General features: G+C 45.8%; 1 protein-coding gene across 5 annotated transcripts in view; it reads left to right on the top strand.

The window, feature by feature from the left end:
- LEMD1 (LEM domain containing 1) overlaps nt 1–21744 on the top strand; it is a 115030-nt gene that overhangs the window by 66450 nt on the left and 26836 nt on the right. Inside the window, exons 1-4 of one of the 5 annotated variants that reach the window (XM_078004515.1) lie at nt 11889–11955; nt 13368–13487; nt 14598–14720; nt 17957–18021. In XM_078004515.1, the coding sequence (XP_077860641.1) occupies nt 13406–13487; nt 14598–14720; nt 17957–18021 (270 nt within the window). In that variant the 5' untranslated portion in view covers nt 11889–11955; nt 13368–13405. Of the gene's footprint in view, nt 1–11888; nt 11956–13367; nt 13488–14597; nt 14721–17956; nt 18022–21744 lie in introns of those variants that run through there. The other 4 variants (XM_078004510.1, XM_078004523.1, XM_078004524.1 and 1 more) reach the window with 4 other exon arrangements.

Here is a 21744-nt window from a genome sequence, read left to right as displayed (position 1 = left end):
GCAGGAAGCCCTGAGAGAGGGCAGAGAGATCAGGCCATCAAGTCTAACCCCAAAGCCAGTCTCCTGTAAGGCAAGAAGTGATTTGGGGCAGGACAAGATTCAAGTATCACATACGCAGCTGTTGTTTAGAGCTGTGGAATGACTGCTCCTGAGAGGGCTGGCTGCCTCTTCTGCAGGCTCAGCCGCCATTACGCATAGCACAAAGCGCTCACTAAGTGTTTGTTAAGCGGTCTGGGGCAGATATGACCCCAAGCCTTTCCATCTTCAGGAATTCGCCGAGATACCTGCCACAGCCCCTCTGCTGTCTGCACCCCAGCCTTCACCCTCTTGCGTGGGGAAATGTATGCTGTGCACTGCTGTTGACTGAGTCTATTCTATCAATATTGAGTCCTGGCTCTATGCAAAGCTCTGCGGGAGGGGCTGAAGGAGAAATGTAGGAAAGTCAGACATTGCTCCAACCCTGGAGAAACTCACAATTTCTTTTTTTTTCCCCCCCGAGACAGAGTCTCGCTCTGTTGCCCAGGCTGGAGTGCAGTGGTGCAACCTCGGCTCACTGCAACCTCTGCCTATTGGGTTCAAGTCATTCTCCTGCCTCAGCCCCCTGAGTGGCTGGGATTACAGGTGTGTGCCACCATGCCTGGCTAATTTTTGTATTTTTAGTAGAGACGGGGTTTTACCATGTTGGTCAGGCTGGTCTTGAACACCTGACCTTGTGATCTCAAAGTGCCTCCCAAAGTGCTGAGATTACAGGTGTGAGTCACCACGCCCAGCCAATTTAATAATAATTTAGAAAACAATGTGGCAAGTCTCAAAAATGTCTCAGTTAAAGTACAAGCAAAGTGCTCCAGGGCTTCAGAGGCCTGAGAGAACACAACTGTAGAGTAGGGAAGAATCAGAGAAGGCATCACAGAAGAGGTGGAATTTTTTTATTTTTTGAGGCAGGGTCTTGCTCTGTGGCCCAGGCTGGAGTGCAGTGGCACAATCATGGCTCACTGCAGCCTCAACCTCCCAGGCTCAAGCGATCTTCTCACCTCAGCTTCCTGAGCAGCTGGGACTACAAGCACGCACCACTATGCCCAGCTAGTTATTTGTAGTTTTTGGTAGAGGCAGGGTCTCACTATGTTGCCCAGGCTGGTCTCGAACTTCTAAGTTGAAGCTCTCCTCCTTCCTTGGCTTTCCAAAGTGCTCGAATAACAGGCAAGAGCCACTGTGCCTGGCCGAGGTGGAATTTCCCAGGGACCCTTCTCTCTTCTTTGCTGGCATCTACAGACTTCTGCCCATGGCTGTATGTATGCACGGACACAGTTAGTAATGACTCTGCCGGCAGGTATGATAGGAAGCCTCTTCTGTCACAGGTGAGACATATTGTTCCCAAATTCCTCTCCTCTCCAAAGTCTGACATCTGAAATTTCATGAGTGCTTCCTCTCTTTGACTTCAGGTTTTGATCCCTTGGGGTTTGTAATCCAGAAGGGAAGCAAACACTGGTCAGTTTTCAGGCACTTGTCCCACAGCATCAGTGATTACCTCAGATTTCCTCTTGGAGCAGGTTTTGTTAGGATGAGGGGAAAGAGCGTGAGAGCAGTGCACACCTGGCCAAGGAGGGCGAGGCCCCACCCGGTGGGAGACCGGGAGCACAGAAAGGATGAGTGGCTGGGGGCTCTCTGAACTTCCCCATCTCATTGCCCTACCTGGCCAGGCCATGCATGTCTACACATACTTATGCTTGTCCACTCTTCAGCCTTCCTCCCTCCTTTTCTCTTCCTCTTCCTTTCTCTAACTCTTCTCCTGCTACCTTTTCCCTACCCTTCTTCCAAAGAGGCAGTGAGAACCTCAAAGACATCACATGGGGTCTGTCACGCCCCACCACATTGCCTGGGGCCAGAAGATTGGGAAGGCTGGCAATCCTAAAGCTTCTGTGTTGGCCAGGCATGGTGGCTTACACCTGTAATTCCAGCACTTTGGGAGGCTGAGGTGGGTGGACCATGAGGTCAAGAGATGAAGACCATCCTGACCAACATGGTGAAACCCCATCTCTACCAAAAATACAAAAATTAGCTGGGCTTGATGACGCGCAGTTGTAGTCCCAGCTACTCTGGAGGCTGAGGCAGGAGAATCGCTTGAACCCGGGAGGCGGAGGTTACAGTGAGCCAAGATCACACCACTGCACTCCAGCCTGGCAATAGAGCGAGACTCAGTCTCAAAAAAAAAAAAAAAAAAAAAAAAAAAGCTTCTGTGTTGTTGTCCCGGCTTTGCCCCAGCTAAAATGTGTTTTGGTGACCAGACAGACATGCAGCTTTTTCTGTCTGGACCTCAGTTTCCCCTACTTGTAGAGTGGGTGGAATTCTGCCTCCACCACCCTTCCACTCAATTGGCTATGGAGGGAAGAGCACAAGACTTGTTGTCTTTACTATCTGTGGCAGCCTACAGAAGTCACTCAGTCTCCCTAGACTTCTGTTTTTCATATGGAAAATGTAGATAATAATAGCCACAAGTTTTTGCAGGGGTCAAGTCAGACAGCCTGTGCTCAGGTGCTCACCTAGCTCCCAGCCTGGCACAAAGCAGGTGTTCAATATGAGTCAACTGAAAGGTTCGTTGAAAAAATTAGGAATCGCAAGTGTGCGTGTTGCACGTGTCACATGTTCCACTGCATCTAGCACGGTGTTGGGTACGAAGTAGCCATTCGGTCAATATCCACAGATCAAACTGAACTGAAAACAGGGTGTGGAGAGGTCAGGAATGATTAAATTAGCTCACTTGTGTGTTGGCTAACGTCTCCTTTTTCAAGTAATAAACAATAAATAGTGTGTAAATCTGCTTATCCCCAAAAGGCGTGTGACGTGTGCGGTGAAAGTGAGCTGGGGTCCTCTTCCCCACCCCCAAGCTCGCTGGGCGCTCTAGGACGAGTCTCTTCCTCCTGCTGCATTTTGGGGAGCATCCTGCAGACGGCGCTCTCCCATCATCTCAGCCTCAGCCGAACTGGGCTGGGGTAGGGAGCGAGGGGTGAGGGGAAGTGTGAAGGAAAAACAGCCCCACGCGTCACTCACATATTTACATCTGAACTGTCAAAATAGTTATTTTTAAGTCGAGTTCCGTCTGCTGCGGGTTTAAAACTGAGCGGTGCGGAGGCGGGGACGCCCTGCTGCGGAGGGAGGGCGGCGGGCACGGCGGCCTGAGTGCGCGTGCGCAGTGCGCCTCGCCGGCTGCCTCGGGGGTCCCTCGGCCGAGTGGGAAGCTCCTGGGGCAATGTGGGCGCGGAGGTGTGCATGTGGAAGACCGGCTCTTCCTTTGGCCACTTTGCACCTAGCTGAGGAGCTGCGTAAACTGTTGGCGTCCGCATGGTCTGCCATTCCTGGTTCTCCACGGTGATGAGCGGCTTTCTCCTGAATCATAGGAAGCACGCATCCCATTCCAGGAGGGAGATCTGCCCTGTTTTTACCTCCTCTGACTTTGGTTGTCTACTCCTACCCCACTCTCCCACCCCGTCCCTGACAACCCTCCGTCTGGAAGTTCTCCATAGCCTCCCTCTATACTTCCTAGTTACAACTGGGGCCCATGCCCATCTCTAAAACAAGACTTCATGGGCTCCATTCAGATCCGGGTCTGATTTGAGGATGCTCCTCCCGCCCAGCCGTCTGCAGCACAGCCCTTCCTAAGAGGGAAGGAGCTGGGGGCTTCTACGGGAGCTGGTCCACATTTGGGCGGGCCTGAAGCTGGGGACCCTTGGGTGTGCAAGCAGCAGAGAGAATGACTTGGCCTTCTATGTGGCAAGAATTCATTTTTCTCTGCAAAGTGAGGAGCCTGCTGGTTTGACACTCAGGATGGTTCTTTCTCGCTCTCTCGATTGCTCTCTCAGGGGCAGTGGGATTTGAGACAGACGCTGGCTGGCCGTGTTGCCATTAATATGTGTCCCAGCCCTGTCCAATGTCTGCTCTGTAATGAGTAGTGTTTCGGAATGTCACCTCTGTTAATGGGGAAGCGGCACCTGTGCACAGCCGGAGCCACCTCTCTGTCTTCATTAGGCAGTCCTCGGCCTGGCTGCCGGCTGCCCTCGCTGGGTGACAGATGATGGGGATGAGGAGTGAGAGCAGCAGCCTCCTGCTGTCCAGGATTCATTCCCAGACAATGACCCCAAATGCCTGTCCCTGCTTCCCCCACCCCCCAACATCAAAATAGGCAGCCAAGAAAAATGCCCTTCTCGGGCAAGGTGCGGCAAGGACAGATAATAGCTAAAAAGCATGCTAAGGAGAGTAGAGGAGTCATTTCCAGAAACAGAGACCTGCGCTAGCCATTGTGATCTCTGGTTTAGATTGCATTTGGGGGTCTCTTCCTCCCCCCACCCCAGCTATCTCCACAGGCCACCTTTTATGCCTCTTCTAATAAATCTGTCCACCATGCAAAAGTCACAGTGTGAGGGCATAATGGTTGTTCTAATTCCAGATTTCCCTCTAGCCCAGACCTGCATATTGCCTCCCAGCAAAATCCTGATCCTTTTAAATCTCAGCCCTCATATCTGCCTGACACAATGCAGCATCGAAATGAGCCAAGCCACAAAAGGTCCTGAGACATTGACAGGGCTTCAGAGGACCCCTACCATCAGGATAAGGTCAGTCTTTGAAACACCACCAGCATGGATATCATATTCCTCTGGTTCAGTTCAACGTACCCACCCTCCCCACAAGGCTGTGTTAAAATAGTTGCAGCATCTCCTTCATCTCCTCCGCTGCCCAAGCAAATTAAACTGGACCAGAAGTGTCCTTCCATACTCTCTAGGTCATTGGAGGTGGAGGTGGGTTGGGGCCACCTGTGGAGGGTAGGGGATGGTGGTGATGATCACTTGGAATTGCCTGAGGCAACCGTCTGATCCAGAAGCTGCATGGATAGCTGGTTACTTGACTGGGGCTGGTGGTGGAAGTGGCTTCCCGTTGCCAGGCCCTCACTTTGAAAGGCTCTGAGGGAGCCATGTGGAGATCTGGACTTTTCCCATGACCTCTCTTCCCTGTCTCAGGGAAGGGCACCTCTGTCTACTGGGATATTCAAGCCAGAAATCTGACTCATTCCTGACACTCTCCACTCTCCACCCCATTCTCAATCGGTCACCAAATTCTCAAATCCTGTTGGCTCTCCCTCCTAAATCTCCCTCAAATCTATTTCTCTTCATCCCCACCTAGTTACTTAGTCCAAGCCAGCATCTTTTCTCACCTTGCTCTCCAGTCTACCACCCTCTCTCTCATGCTATGCCAGCCTCCCTGACTTTCTTGCCATTCCAGGAACACACACGTGGTCCTCCCTGACTATCTAGTCTAAATCAAAGTGCTTTCCTCCCAAGCCCTTCCCTGTCACATCAGTCTGTCTCGTTATCACATTCTGAAAGGTTCTTGTTCACTCCATTTGCTTGTTTGTCTGCTTTTCCCTCCTAGGACATAAGCTCCAGGAGGGCAGGAACCTCATTTGCTTTATTTAACCTTGTATTCACAGCACTAAGAATAGTGCAAGGCATGTGGTAGGGTTCAGGAAATATTTGTTGAATGAATGAAGGAATGGTTTGCTGCAGCCTAACGATACTCCTGTACCCAGTCCTGCACCCTTCCTCTCATCCCCTCCATAGCACCTCGAGGGCTCTTTCTCAAAGATAACTGTCATGGCATCACTCCCCAGCTCCAAGCTTTTGGTAACAGGATTGGCAAAATGTTGACAACAGTTGAAGCAGGGTGAGGAATATATGTGGGTTTCGTTATGCTTTGACTTTACTTGCTTGTAATTGACTTATGTTTGTTTTAAATGTTTTAAAATTATGGAAACAAAAAACCACCATAAAACCTTCAATGGCTCCCACTGTCCTTAAGATAAAGCCTAAGAGCTCCTTATCCTGCTTCCTAGGCCCTTGGCTGTCTGGCCCTCTGCCAGTCTTCCAGCCTCGCCCATTGCCAGTCACCCGATTGCCTTCCACACTCGGGATCCTCAGGAAGCATCCACACTTCTCGTTAGTACCAGGAACTGTTACAATGCTCTGGGACAGTTGTTTGTTTCCATTTCATGAGTATGGAATTGACTAGACAACTGTATGGCTGCTAGAAGGCCTTGTCAATTTGGAGAGCCTCCTGTAGGTACAGTCTATGTATCGGCCGTGAGGGTTTCCATCTCAGCCTCATTCCTTCTCCATTTTATGCTGCTACTTTTTCTGTCTTCTTTTGCTTCCACTTTTATTATCTTTCTGTGACTGTCTTCAGATCCCTGCTGGTACAGAGTCTCCTTTAAGCCATGGGAATTATACGCTCCTGGATTTTAAGGACAGGAATGGATGTCCCACAATGTCCTTGCCATCTTGGTTTGTGTGGTCTCCTCTTTCATGACATTGCTTCTTACCATGTGTACTGCAGTGGAAACCCATTCCCTTGAGTGTGCACTCTGTCTCTCTCTCTCTCTGTCTCTGTCTCTCTCTCTCAAATGTTCTTTTGAGAAAAAGCAGATCCCGACTGGCCTTTATTATGAGAAGCTGCTTTCAGTTTCCCTGAGTTTCCAGGTAAAGGGGTGAGCTATGGTATCAAATGAGATGGGAAGATGCCCCAATCATGAGTGATGTCCCCTTGTTAGCAAGAATCCCAGTGCAGGACCCCAGAGCCATTTTGTCATACTGGAACCTTACTCACAGTTCACACTTGTGAGCACTTACTGTGAGCACTTATAGAAAACAGTGTTTTTAGCTCCTGAGATGTGTTAACTCAAGTCCTTAAAAATTCTGGAAGGAATGTAGTGTTACGACTATATTTCCATTTCACAGATGTGAAAGCCAGGGTCCAGCTAGTAAGTGACACAAATAGAGGCAGTGATACAAAAATCCAGAATACAACCAGAGGCAGTATGACCCTGGAGCCTGTTCTCCTAACCACTCTGAAATTGCCTCTCAAGGTCCCCTGGGGCTTCCTGAGCTCCTGGTTAGTGACTCTGGTAATCGAAAGCCTCCCAGCATCTCCTCCACTACTGTTCATTATTCACAGAGACTGGGGTGAGGGACCCACTTGGTCTCCCTCCCTGCCTTCTTTCTCCCATCCTGCCCTGCCTTGCTAGATTATTCTTCTTGACAGCCCTGAACACCGTCCTTCAGAGGCCTCCAGGGTGGCAACCCATCGTCAGCTGCAGAGGGCCCCAGACCTGAAGGATCCTGGAACCTGAAGGGATCTGTGGGCCTAAACACCCTCAGGGAAATCCTGGAGCTGTCTGCAAGCTAGTTCCACCATATCCATCCACTTAGCTAAAACGCATCCTTTGCTGAAGCCAGCCTGGTCTCATCCCCACTTCTACCCCCAAGCCTTGTTCATGATATGCCTTTGCCTACAATGCCCATCCTTCTGCTTCCTGCCAATCCAGACCTTACCTGTTCTTTAGGTCCCACTCTGAGTTCTACCTCCTCCAGGAAGCTTTCCCTGAACAACACCACCCCCAACCAGGGGAGATTTTTCCCTGTTTCTGACCTTCTTCGGCATTTATGGCCACCACTGTATTGGTATTTGATTATGAACTTTCACTTCTTACCTTTGCCCATGTGTGTTTCTGGTTGGTTTCTCCATCTAGAATGTAATCCATTTGAAGAACTGCATCTTATATGTTTATCTATCCCTGTGGGTTGTCCAAAATTTCTTGCTTGTGGTTTATGTATCATAAATCTCTGTATGCAGGACTTACAGGATACCAGGAAAGGGGCCCCCAAGCTCTTGATTTACCGGCATCAAAGGTCTGATTTGCCTTCATGACAGGACAGGAGGCTAGGACCATTTAGGTTTTAAGCAGCAGCTCAGAAAATAGGGCAGATGGATACCTTCCTAACTTTGTATAGCAGGGGAAGTGTTCCTTTAAGTGTACTCTTCATGGGAGTCCAGTGTGTAAAGCAGGTTAGGGTGGAGTCGTTCTGGCTCCCCTGGAGTGGAGCTGCTCAGTGTCCCCCACCCCTCCATGGCAGCTCCAGGCACTACGGAGGAGACCTTGGGACTGGAGTATCATAGTTCCAAAAATTGCTAGGAAAAATCACGTCTTGCTCCAGATTAAAAGAATTTATTAATTTGGATTATGGAAAGGAGAAATTATATGCACTCATTTTATTAAAAGCATAGAAATTATGCTTTTATGTTTATAGAATGGCAATTAGGCAGCGTTTTCCCCTTTGTTATACACACTTGTTGGTTTTTTTCCCTCCATCAACCTTGTTCATGCCTCATGCTTTTGAAGGGAAGATGCTTCTGCCAGAACCTTCAGTGCATTTGAGTAAAGGTTCTGTTTACTCTTTAATTTACCCCATTACACCAGCAGCTCCTTGAGAATCGAGTCTACTGGGCCTTACTCGTTTCCTCATCTGTAGCCTTGCAGGGTGCCTGGCATGTAGTAGGTGCTCAGTAACTGAACTCCCAAGGGGTTTGAGTCTTTAATTATACAGCCACCTCTCAACGAGCTAGACCCGGCTCACGAGCTCTGCGGATGATCCATGGTGAATTTTAATGTGGCGTTGGCATCCTCCTGCTGCTCAGCTTAAGCCTGAGCCACTTCCCCGTCCTCCCCCTCCCCACCTCCCCTCTTCCCCTGCCCAGCTGGCGTGGGCTCAGAGAATATTAGTTAATTTTAATATTAGCCTAGGAAAGATTAATTAGGAAAGCAAATTTGCTCTAAAAGGTGTAATTAATTCCGAAGCCAAACAGAAGAGAGTTACGGATTATCTGCATTGCTGCTGCCTTCAAGTAGTGTGGATAATCAAGGGTTGACTAGACAAGTGCAGAATAATTTTTAAAGTGTCAGTGCTGTGTAGACCAAACTCCATATGGTTCCTTATGTAAGCAAGCTCATGCCTGAGACAAAAGATTTGTACTGAGATGGTGCCTATGCAAGTGAAGTGAAGAGGAAACACATAATCAGCCATCCTGTTGTGGCTATTCTGCCTTCTAAATCATTCATGAATCGTGTATCTTCCTCTCTAGTCCTCCCCCAAATGGCATCATCTCTTTTCTAGACTGTTGTAGTAACCTCCAAGGAGTCCCGTAGCCTCCAGACTGTTCCTTACCAATTCATCCTCCACTCAATATCAAACTAGGTGTAATTATACCATGAGCTACTTATAAACCTCTACGTGTGCCCAGAGGTGAAGGCAGAGCCCTTAGCATGGCACACCAGATCCTTAACAAATTGGAAGGATCCACCTATTCAACCTGGCTCATTTCTCATCTCGCTTACCACGTCCTAGAATGTCTGTCCCCAGCCCCTTGTTTATAGGGAAAACTGTTGCTCGTCCTGGAAGTCTCAGCTTCAACGTACCTTTGGACCCTTACGGTTCAGATTCTGGGCTCCTGCAGCATTCCTTTAACACTTTATCTTATTTTTTTGTAGTGATTTGTTTCCTTTTCTCTTTAAGGAAACTGTGAGCTCCTTGAAAGAGGGGCTATAGCTTTTGCATCTTTGTATTCTCCTCTACCTCTCCTTGATTTAGGCCAAGCATAACCCCTATCCCACAGGAGATGATCAATAAATAATTTTTGAAAGAAATTGATCAGCTAATGATTTCAACAATGATGCCAACCAGATCAGCTCAGTGAAACCCAAACTTCTCCCTTTTCCCTGCAGTCAGTAGTAAATTCGGCCTGAAATGTCTGGGGAAATGCCTCCGCTTTCCACTTCCTTTTGCCTGCATAGTGGAGGCTCAGAGGCAGGTGGCTTCAGGAGGAAAGTTATCTGAGAATGGTGAGTGATGCGGGCTTTAGACTGACAGCTGCTGATCTTTGCTTTAGTTGATTTCTCCTTTTGCAAATGGTATTGGCAATTGAAACTGCAAATCTACTATCTTCTCCCCTATGTAAATTGCATTTACATTTAAATTGTGCATTCTTCCAAAGAATGGGGTTAGTAAATAACTCGAAGATTAAATTTGAGGAGAGGAAATTGTGCCCCACGTCAAACCTGAGACTGAAGTGACATCTGGCTTTTACTATTTCCGTTATTTCAGTTTAATAACAGCATGTGGCATTAAGGGAAGAGAAATTGGATCTACATTTTAATGAAAGGAGGAAGCTCTCAGGGTTTAGATACCTTATCATGTTGAATACGTAGTCAATTGGCAATTAAAACTTGCTTCCCTCAAGAAATGGAATAAAATATCTTTGCAGCCATGGGGAGAGTGAAAAACAAAAAACAAGCTAATGCTCAGGACTGCACAGATAAAACTGAGGGAGATGGTGTGCTGCAAACAATTAAACCAAATATTTCAGGATAGCACAGAGTACAGGAATTCATAAATGGAATAATGCTGACAATAGAATCATAACTATGCTGGTGGATTTTCAAGAGAATAATTTCAAGCAGAATAGTTTGCACATGATATAGGGTTCAACCCATAGATGTTGATTGAAATCATCTGATTTAATCCTTTTCAACCTAGCTTGTTTTAAGCCCCAGAGATTTAACCAAGAAAATATTCTAGAAATGTCTGTTTCATCCCAATAGTCAAACTGTTTAAATGGAAGCAGTTCCACCTGCTGGCTGCTTTTTTGTTGAAAGCAATTCTGGGAAATGTAAACAAAATGCTTGTGCATCCTAATAACCCAAGCCTATCATTTATTTGCTTTGATGGAAACAAATGTGTCAATTTTCAAAGTCTTTGTTTGGTGAATGCAATGTTTGGATGTTGGTAAATGTTTGCATTACATGTTTGTTTGAAAACTGATGCTCTATTCAGAAACTGTGGAGCCATAGCCCTCGGAGCCACAGCCTGGGAGACTCAATAGCTTTCATAACCATCCACCCAAAGACGTTCAGCTCTTTCCCAGAATCTGGAAAGGACTGCAACTATAGACTCCCATGGGCAAGTGTAAATGAGATGAAGCCTCCTGAGGAAGATACTGGATGTGGGAACTTTCTGGGGCTAGGGCTCATGAGTAGAATAATGGAAAACATTTATATAATGCTTTCTATGTGCCAAGTACTTTATATGTATTATAACTCATTGAATAACATAGCCCTTTGAAACAGGTACCATTTTTATTATCCCCCATTATGGACAAAGAAGAGGAGACACAGTGAAATTAGTAACTTACCTGATGTGAGGTCACCCAGTTGGGAAATGACAGAACTGGGATTTGACTCTAAGCAGCCTGGCTCCCCTGTCCTCTTCACCCCTTTCAGATCATTCCCTCTATCCCTGCAATTTAATGAAGGCATTGCTTTTTCTCACAGTTACATTTTGTCTTGCATACGTCTTTAAAATCTAAGCAGTCTTTCTTGAAAGATGCAGGTTAATAGTCTCACAGATCTTTCCTTAAACAAAATAAGGCAACACCAAGTAGGTTTTTGCAATGTAGATGATAATATCTGTCTCAGCTGTCTTATAAAAGTGTCCAGAGGATGAAATGAGATGATATGAAAATGCTTTGAAAAGGGCAAATCCATCAAACTTCTGCAATGTATTATTATTTATCTGCCCTCCATCCTGATTTCTTGTTTTCTTAACTGAATAATCCTTAACAAATTAATATAGGTTTCTTCCACTTTCCTATTTTCCCTGGAGTATATGGTAAAATTGCCCAACTACTAATATGGGCCTTTTAATGGGTGGTCTAGACACTTGAGTTTGTTTGATTTCTCCTTTCTCTTCCTGGTTTCTTGACACCATTTGGTTTGGTAGCAGCTCCTTACTTACTGTGCATAATGATAACTTCTCCGCATCTCTTGACATTTTATCATGGCAGTGTGCCTATGAAGTCGACCAGTACCTCCTTCTGTTTGAACTTAGGTTCAATTAATCATCTGATTTGCACATCAATCTGTTGCTATGGGGGTTACTGATGTCACACTGTCAGTATTATGATTACCGTAATATCTAACAGGCAAAAAGGGACTGGTTGCTAGTGGAAACCTCAGGGTGAAACTCACCCAGCTTTAGTAACCAACTCGATTGCATAGACTTTAGATAACCATGTGAAGGGGTAAGTGAATTAATCATCCAGTTGGATTCCATTTGAATATTTTTCTTCCATATGTGTGTTCCCTCTAGGCAATTGTCTAGTGTCACTTGAAATTGATGAGGGCTCTATTGGAGGTTATTTTTGGGAAGCTGGTGAAACAACAGACAGCTGTTCTCAGGAACAAATGTCACAGAATCTGCCGAAGCTAGCTTCCAGTAAAAAGGAAAGAAAAAAAATCTGAGGTGCTGAGGTGCATTGTCCTTTTTCTTCCTAGCATTAGTTTGTTTCCCACTGGCCTAAAAGTGTTAAGTCAGTTTCCCAAACACACAGAAAAGGAGGAAACTAACATTTACTAGGTACCTACTATGTGTGCTAGAATGTGACTCTCTTTAAAGCATTGCTTTAAAGTAGAGAACTGTCAAACTAGGTATTCCAGAACAACCCTATTATATATAACAATTCATGACTTTTTCTAGCTTGTATACAGTGTTCTTCCTAATTGGACATTGACTGATCACCAACAAAAGCAAAGTCATTATTTAAAATTGGTCTAGATCCTCCTACGCTGAATAATTATCTTGCTGTTGTTTTCACTGCAGTATTAAGCCTTGAAACATGATAGAAATGTGATACAATAAACTCCAAAATTTAAAAATCTCTGTTAAAAGGTTTGACAAATGGGTCTGTCTTTTTGCGGATTTTGTTACGTAGGTAGAAGGGTCAACTCTGGGAGATCAAAGGATCAACTGGATAAAACTGATTGAACTTGAGGTTGTGCAGATTTGGAAAGCCATATCAAGATTTGCATAAATCTATATGAATCAATTTGTGTGCCAGAGAGTGAATAGCTGACTTTTTTTCAAATGCCAATTCAGCAATTACTAAGTCTGCTGGCGGTTAATTAAAAACTACCATCTTGTTATGTTCAGAGTTAAATTACAAGTGTGAAAGCTGCTACTGTTTGCAATAACTGAATGCTCTGTACTCTCTGTCCTGTCATCAAAAGGAGGGCAGGGATAAATAACTTTTATTTAACTCAAAAAAAAAAAAAAAACAAACCTCTCAGCTCTTTCATATTTAATTAAGTTCTTATCTTCTCAGAGCTTGAGTTTTACTCAGAGTTCCTGAGCAGTAATGGAAATATCTGTTTATTTTGTCCAGAAGATTTTTCTCATATTCATTGAACAGAACAGTTATAAATAATTGAGCCCTAAAGACACTGGGGAAAATGACACCCATCCAAAGTTTTACAATGGAGGCAACTAATCCTGGCAGGGATTTATGGCAGAAGTAGAAAGTGCTGATTTTTGCTTTATTGCCTGTGCACCTAGGAGGTTGGGGAGATAGGGTTATAAACACTTACGTGGATTGGTAACATTTTAGTACTTATTTGTAAGGTTGTCTTAATGCATTTAATGTTTTGCTATTTCAAGGATTCTACCATCAGAAAAGAGGCCAAACTTCTATCACCATGGTGGATGTGAAGTGTCTGAGTGACTGTAAATTGCAGAACCAACTTGAGAAGCTTGGATTTTCACCTGGCCCAATACTACGTACGTACAGTATGCAGCAAATATTAGAGACTTGTCATTTATGGTTTATAAACAACTTACAATAGAAGAAACATATGCAATAAAACCATTAAAATAGAAATAGGAACATAGAGAAAACAGAAAACCACAAGAGGGAAGAGGCAATAAATATACCCAAATCCTATTTACAGATTAGGATTGGGTGTTTGTCTTACTGCAACCTCTGCCTCCCAGATTCAAGGGATTCTCCTGCCTTAGCCTCCCAAGCAGCTGGGATTACAGGCATACACCACCACATCAAGCTAATGATTTTGTATTTTGCAGAGACAGGATTTCACCATGTTGGTCAGGCTTGTCTCGAACTTCTGACCTCAAGTAATCCACCTGCCTTGGCCTCCCAAAGTGCTAGAATTACAGGTGTGAGCCACCACACCCAGCCCATGGATTGGGTGTTTTTCATCAGTGAAAAACCAGTTACTCTTTATTATGTGGTTCAATTTTTTTGTTTTGTTTTTAGTATGTAGACCTTGTTAACTATTTATTTATTATCTATATTCCCCATAGATAGGATGCACAGCCTTGTCTGTCTTCTCAGATGTGTCCAATGCCTGACTCTGTGGTTAATCCATACAGGTATCACCTAAGTGTTTGTGGAAACGAAGGAAGGAGTTGAACAGCTGCGAGTCTACCTCGTTTAAAAAGCCATAATTGGGCAGGGCGCAGTGGCTCATACCTACAATCTCAGCACTGGGAGGCCGAGGCGGGTGGATCACTTGAAGTCAGGAGTTCAAGACCAGCCTGGCCAACATAGCAAAACCCGTCTCTACTAAAAATACAAAAATTAGCTGAGTGTAGTGGCGCACACCTGTGGTCTCAGCTGCTGGAGGGGCTGAGGCAGGAGAATCGCTTGAATCTGGGAGGCAGAGGCTTCAGTGAGCTGAGATCATGCTACTGCACTCCAGCTTGGGAGGCAGAGTGAGACCTTGTCTCAAAAAAAAAAAAAAAAAAAAAAGCCATAATTAACCAATAATGTAAGGGATAAGAATAAAAATCTGAATTATGAAATACCTTGAACCCAGTAGGCTCATATAAAAAAGAACAATTTAATTTGTTCTCCAAATTCTTCCTCAGCTTCCACCAGAAAGTTGTATGAAAAAAAGTTAGTACAATTGTTGGTCTCACCTCCCTGTGCACCACCTGTGATGAATGGACCCAGAGAGCTGGACGGAGCTCAGGACAGTGATGACAGCGAAGGTACTGTCATAAGCTGTACTGCTAGATAGCAACTTTGCACTTGTTAATACCTTGTCCGGCATGATTTATGCAGGTTTAAACGGTGTGCAGCCTGACCCGTGAAATAGCCATGTGGCCTCTTTGCACAGAGAGCCTGGAAAATAGGCCCCTGGGTGTAAAAGGAATCTGTAACTTCACATCTGTATTCATGCCAGTGACTTGACTGGGTGGCAAGTTGGGGGAATGACTGCTCAACGTGCATGCCCTTTTACTAACTGGAGCCAAATGTGTGGTGATGCCTTAAAATCAGAAATTCCTACAGGTAAATTTTGGGCCTCCTTTGAGGTCTCAACCTCTGCTTTCCTTCAGTTGATAAATCTGACCATTATTTTGGGGGGATTAAATGATTTTATGCCTATTAAGAAGGATGAACCACAGTGATGGCTCCCACCTACATGTAGTCCTAGCACTTTGGGAAGCCAAGGCGGGTGGAGCACCTGAGGTCAGGAGTTCGAGACCAGCCTGGCCAACATGGTGAAACCTCATCTCTACTAAAAATACAAAAATTAGCTGGTCATGGTGGCACACACCTTTAATCCCAGCTACCTGGGAGGCTGAGGCAGGAGAATCACTTGAACCAGGGAGGCGGAGGTTGCAGTGAGCCAAGATCATACCACTGTACTCCAGCCCAGTGGACACAGCAAGACTCCATCAAAAAAAAAAAAAAAAAAAAAGATGAACCACATTATACCTCCCTGAAACCCCTCCTATGCTGACTGCCCTCCTGATTTATATGACAACTGACAGCAACTGGTCTCTTTCAGGTCACAGAATGTGTAGGGAACAGGGGTCTCCAGGATCTCTGGGCTTTGCTGACAGTGGCCTCTGCTCCGGGTATACCATTCTCCTGCAGTGGTTTCTAGCTTCAGGGATCTTAGGGGAATGGCTTGGAGATTCCCACAGTACATTCCAAGGTGTTTCCATTCAACAAATATTTATCAGGAGTTCTCTATGAGCCACAGTAAAATAACAGGAACTACCATTTATTGAAGGCCACCAGTGCAACCTGGGCCAAATGCCCATCGTCCCATTTAACTCTCACAGCACTTGGCAGAAGCTCAGAGAGGCCAAGTGACTGGCCCAGCATCACTGAGCTCAGAAGCAGCCCCAGAAGATAAGCATGCATTAGCATGGGCCATGCAGAGCAGGACCAATCTGTCCTCATCACCACTCTCTGTCCAGCTCCTGGAACAGTTCCAGGCACATACCAGAACTCAGTGTATGTTTGTTGGATGAAAGAAAGTGAGAGAACTGAGATTTGTACCCAGTCTGGCTCTCCAAATGTTGCTCTTTCCACTCCATACCCTACATTTTTCTCATAATTTCTATTGTGAGGATGAACACATTACATTTTTTTTATCGTGTCTGATCTACAAAAAAAAGGACAGTATCATATAGTTCAAATGAAAAACTGGATAAACCATGCAAGTGCCTGGGGCCCTCTGAAAAATCCCCTTATCCCGACATTGGAGGTGGCACAGATACTGAAAGCTTTCCCCAGGGGTTAACACTGCTGGCCTCACTTGAAAAGGATGGCAAGGTTTAGGGATAAACTTCACTGGCCCTTGAGCAGGCAGTTAGCATGGGGGTACCTCAGGGAAAGTGGCTACCCGAGGCCTCTCCTGGTTGTAGATTGTGTTCAGAGTCCTGTCCCAGATTCAAGCCTGCTTCTGTTTCCTGCCCTGGGAAGGGGCTCAAGAGACCAAACCAGCACTCTGGTGAAAAGCAGTGCCAGGTTTAAGATCTCAAAACTGCTCACCACTGCCCAGGACTTCAGGTTAAAGCTATAAAACCAAGCTGTTGTGGTCTCAGTCCCCGCTATCCTGGGTCCCAGCATGTAGCCCTCCACAGAATTGCGTTGATGCTAGGGCTAGGAGAGAATTGGTCCTTCCGTTTGTAAGGTTTGCCACTGCTTTAGATTGTACCTCCCTGATCTAAGCCAACTACGGGCCATCAGGTCGAGGTGGAAGTGCTGATTCAGTCCTACCTTTGTAATGCAATTCTGTGGTTGCCACACGCAGCAAACCTAGTTCGCCAAGTTAGGTTTGAACTAGATATTTGAATTTGTTCATTGGAAAAGTCTCATAGCCACTGGTACCATTAGAGTGGAGGAGTTGTAATGAACTGGAGTGGGGCATCCTATGGACTCAGCCTTCTCCTTTCATGGAAACACCTAGTCCTGGAATGGGCTTGTAGTGGGGGTGGAGATGCAGGGAGCCCTAGACCTGAGGCTGAGCACGAGGTCATCCAAACAATCAGTGGGTTTGATTTTTCTCATTTTCACTCATTGACTGTCTTGTCGGTGGGCAGACATAACTTTAATTATCTAACTGCTTTCAAACTTTCCAATTTTTTTTTTTTTTTTTTTGAGACAGAGTCTGTCTTCCAGGCTGGAGTGCAGTGGCATGATCTTGGCTCACTGCAAGCTCCGCCTCCAGGGTTCATACCATTCTCCTGCCTCAGCCTCCTGAGTACCTGGGACTACAGGCGCCCACCACGCCCGGCTAATTTTTTGTGTTTTTAGTATAGACCAGGTTTCACCGTGTTAGCCAGGATGGTCTCGATCTCCTGATCTCGTGATCCGCCCGCCTCAGCCTCCCAAAGTGCTGGGATTACAGGCTTGAGCCACTGCGCCCAGCCCAAACTTTCCAAATATTTTTGACTCAGAGACCTCGTTTAAAATGGATGTGTAACTCCACCATTCCTTCAGGTTTATCAAAATGCTTCTTTGCAGGCTAATTAATAACATCGTTTTCTGTCCCTAGCAGTTCCCCCGATTTTAAAGGCTTTTAGCACAGGTCCGGCCTTGCCTTCCCTGGGTGCCTTTCTGGATCCAGAAGGAGAAAATCCTCCCTTCCTATCTTGGCATTCAGGAATGCATAGGGCTTACAGCTGGTTCAAAGGGACAATGACTAGACTGCAAACAGCCACCCAGATGAGCAGCCAGCTTGTGTATTTCTCTCGGAGGCATGCAAATATGACAGGCCTTATTCCCAGAGGAAGGCCTAAGTCTGTTTCACGAAGGCTGCTGCAGCTCAGAAGAAATGTTCTTTTCCATCAAAAGGGCCATGTGAATTTTCGTCCCCTTGCAAAAATGTCCTCTGATTGAGAGAATTCACCCTGATGATTGACGTTTATTCTGTTTGCTAGCTCAAATGTTCTCATGGCCTATTTTCCTTTTGTTTCCCATGATGCAGAGCTTAATATCATTTTGCAAGGAAATATCATACTCTCAACAGAAAAAAGCAAGAAACTCAAAAAAGTATGTACCATTCTAATGCCTGAATACTTAATACCCATATATCAAAAACAGGAAGTAGCTCTGTTCATCTGTATTAAGAAAGGGGATAGCAAGTTACTACATTCTGTTATAGTGGTAAAATCCTAGTTTAAAGAAGATCATTTTAATGCAGGTTTCTGTATGATGAAATGATTTCCATGATCTAGCAGAGGACCCAGAATGACAGGGTCCCTCCTGCCCCTTCTTGAAAAAGCCACCATTTTGCTTCTCCCAGCTGTCACCCCCCCCACTCCCCATTTTCACTATCCGTTGTTTACGTTCACATATAGCACTGAGCTCGGTTCTGGGCCCACAGCAAACATAGATTAAATGTGAGTTTCCATCCCGTTCGCTTTTCTAGCCCCTGAGATCTGGCTTCTACCCCCAGCACCGTATTGAAGCACACAGCCAAGTGTGTGAGGGTTACAGGTTTTGGGGTGACACCTAACTGGCTTAGGATTTCTGCCCTCCACTTCCTGGAAGCGTGACTTTGGGGAAGTCAGTGAACAGATCTAAGCCTCCTAGCACAGTTTAACAGCAGTGCCTACCTCACAGGGTGGATGTGAAGTGAAAGGCAGGTAAAGCTCTGAGCATCAAACACAGCCCATCATTAGTGCTCAGTAATGAACTCCAAGGTGCCAACTCTAGTGACTTTTTCTGTGTTTTGACCTCTGACCCTTTTTATTTGGAGATGGCTGCCTTCTTAGATTTCAGAATTCTGCCACTCCTTGGTTCTTGGTTCTGAATCCCTGTTTCTGTTCTGACTTTTTGTCTTCCTCTCGGCCCCTGATGTGCCTGTGCCTGACACCTCCTACTTCAGCCTCTGCTCTGTGTCATTCACTCACCCACTCACCCCCTCTTTGTGGCCCCCACACACGCTTCTCTCCTGAGGCACAGGTCTGCATATCCAACTGCCTACTGGGAAGCGCCTCCCTTTTCCTTCTTTTTCCCTTCCTTCCTCACTTCTTCCTGTGTTCATTTGACAAATGGTTACCTAACATCATGAACATTTTGTGGGTTACACAGACGTGTTCGCACTTCTCCCCATGGTTATCCCCCTGTACCTCAGGCTCAGGATGTCCAGGACTGACCAAGCACATTTCAGGCCACCCTGAACCTGCATCTATGGCCTGGGTTTATCCTGATGGTTCCAGCATCTCCCCACTGTCCAGGCTCAAAGCCTTGGAGTTATTGGACCGCCCCCTCCCTGCAGCTCTTCACATACAAAGAGCTGCCAAGTCTTAGGGATTTGAATGATTTTAAAAAATTCATCCCTTCTCTGTCTTCTTCCTACTGCTATCCTAGCTTGCAACCACGTTATTTATTTATTTACTTTAGAGACAGGGTCTCATTCTGTCACCCAGGCTGGAGTGCAGTGGTACCATGATAGCTCACTGTAATCTCGAACTCCTGGGCTCAAGCAATACTCCTCCCTCAGCCTCCCAAGTAGCTAGAACTACAGGTACACTCCACCACACCTGGGTAACTAAAAAACAATTCTGGCCAGGCATGGTGGCTTACCCCTGTAATCCCAGCACTTTAGGAGGCCAAGGTGGGAGGATTGCCTGAGCTCAAGAGTTCAAGACTCAGCCTGGGCAACCTAGGGAGACCATGTCTCTACAAAATTTAAAAAAAAAAAAACTGGCAGGGTGTGGTGGTGCGTGCCTGTGGTGCCAGCTACTTGGGGGGCTGAGGTGGGAGGACTGCTTGAGCCTGGGAGGTTGAGGCTGCAGTGAGCCATGCATGATCACACCACTGCACTCCAGCCTGGGCAACAGCATGAGACCCCATCTCAAAAATACTTCTCTTTTTTTGTGTGTGTGTGTAGAAACTCACACTGTGTAGGATCTCACACTGTCGCCCAGGCTGGTCTCGAACTCCTGGCCTCTAGTGATCCTCTTGCCTTGGCCTCTCAAAGCACTGGAATTACAGGCATGAACCACCTCGCCCAGCCTCCGTATTATTACTTTATTTGAACAATTGCAAAATACTCCTGTGTTTGCCTCTAACTTTTCCCAATTCCAGTTCAGATCTACAAGCAGAGATTTAATCATGCCACTGGCTTGCCCAGAGACTTTCAAAACAAGATGCAAACTTGCTATACACCATGAATCAACTCTAGTATCTCCTGTAACCTAATCTCGCTCATCATCCAACCCAACAAATGCTCACCTTGTTTCTGCACCTCTCACACTGTCTTCCCATGAACCGTTACTTCAACTGTTCTTTATGCCTGAAATTCTTTTCACTCTTCTCACCCCCTACCGCATTTTTCTTCCTGTTAAAACCCTGTGATCTTTTAAGGACTATCTCAATGGCCACTTCTGTGAGTCCTTTTAAAATGGTATTAAGGTGGGCGGATCACTTGAGGCCAGGAGTTCGAGACCTGTCTGGCCAACATGGCGAAACTCTGTCTCTACTAAAAATACAAAAAAAGTATCTGGGCATGGTGGCATGTGCCTGTAGTCCCAGCTACTCAGGAGGCTAAGGCACAAGAATCACTTGAACTCGGGAAGCAGAGGTTGCAGCGAGCCAAGATTGTGCCACTGCACTTCAGCCTGGGTGACAGAGTGAGAGGAGACTCTCAAAAAAAAAAAAAAAAAAAAAAAAGGCATCTTATCCCGGGCAACGTAGTAACACCTCATATCTACAAAAAAAAAAAAAAAAAAAAAAAATTAGCCGGGCATGGTGACACACACATGTGATCCCAGCTATTCAAGAAGCTGAGGCCGGGCGCGGTGGCTCATGCCTGTAATCCCAGCACTTTGGGAGGCCGAGGCGGGCGGATCACAAGGTCAGGAGATCGAGACCACGGTGAAACCCCGTCTCTACTAAAAATACAAAAAATTAGCCGGGCGCGGTGGCGGGCGCCTGTAGTCCCAGCTACTCAGGAGGCTGAGGCAGGAGAATGGCGTAAACCCAGGAGGCGGAGCTTGCAGTGAGCCGAGATCGCGCCACTGCACTCCAGCCTGGGCGACAGAGCGAGACTCCGTCTCAAAAAACAAACAAACAAACAAAAAAAAGAAGCTGAGATAGGAGGCTGGCTTGAGCCCCAGAGTCTGAGACCAGCCTGGGAGGTGAGACCTCGTCTCTACAAACATTGTAAAAATTAACTGGACATGGTGATGCACACCTGTGGTCCCAGCTACTTGGGAGGCTGAGGTAGGAGAATCTCTTGAGGCTTGGGATGTCAAGGCTGCAGTAAGCCGTGATGACGCCACTGCACTCTAGCCTGAGTGACAGAGCGAGACCCTGTCTCAAAAAAGTAATACAAATAAAAATTTTTTTAAAAATGGTATTTTATCCTCATTTAGTAGCTATCACAGGGTCTTGCACATAGTAGGAACTCAAAGCTCACCTCACCAAATCTACCAAACAGCTCCAACGACAAAAAGGTTAGTTTGCAAATATGGTCTAGTATTTAAACTAGTTGCTAAGTTTAAATAAATGAAAAGAAACCTTCAAGTAAACATTGCCACATATGCTATAGCTTCAGCTTCCCATTTAAACATAATTCAAATGTGATGAAGTAATTCTGATATCATACCAAATTTTCTGAAAGTATTTTTTAACTTCCAAATACCTCATTAAAGGAATCCTTTCCATTCAGTAAACCTCGGTTCTGCAGAAAACCCTTTAATATAGTTCCTACAAAGTTGCTACAGCAGTAAAAGCAACCTGAGTATTGAAAATGCATCAGGTAGG

This window comes from Macaca mulatta, chromosome 1 (genome assembly GCF_049350105.2).
Source record: "Macaca mulatta isolate MMU2019108-1 chromosome 1, T2T-MMU8v2.0, whole genome shotgun sequence".
Taxonomy (NCBI): domain Eukaryota; kingdom Metazoa; phylum Chordata; class Mammalia; order Primates; family Cercopithecidae; genus Macaca; species Macaca mulatta.
Note: the sequence above shows the minus strand (reverse complement) of the source record. Positions and strands in the feature narration are given on the sequence as shown.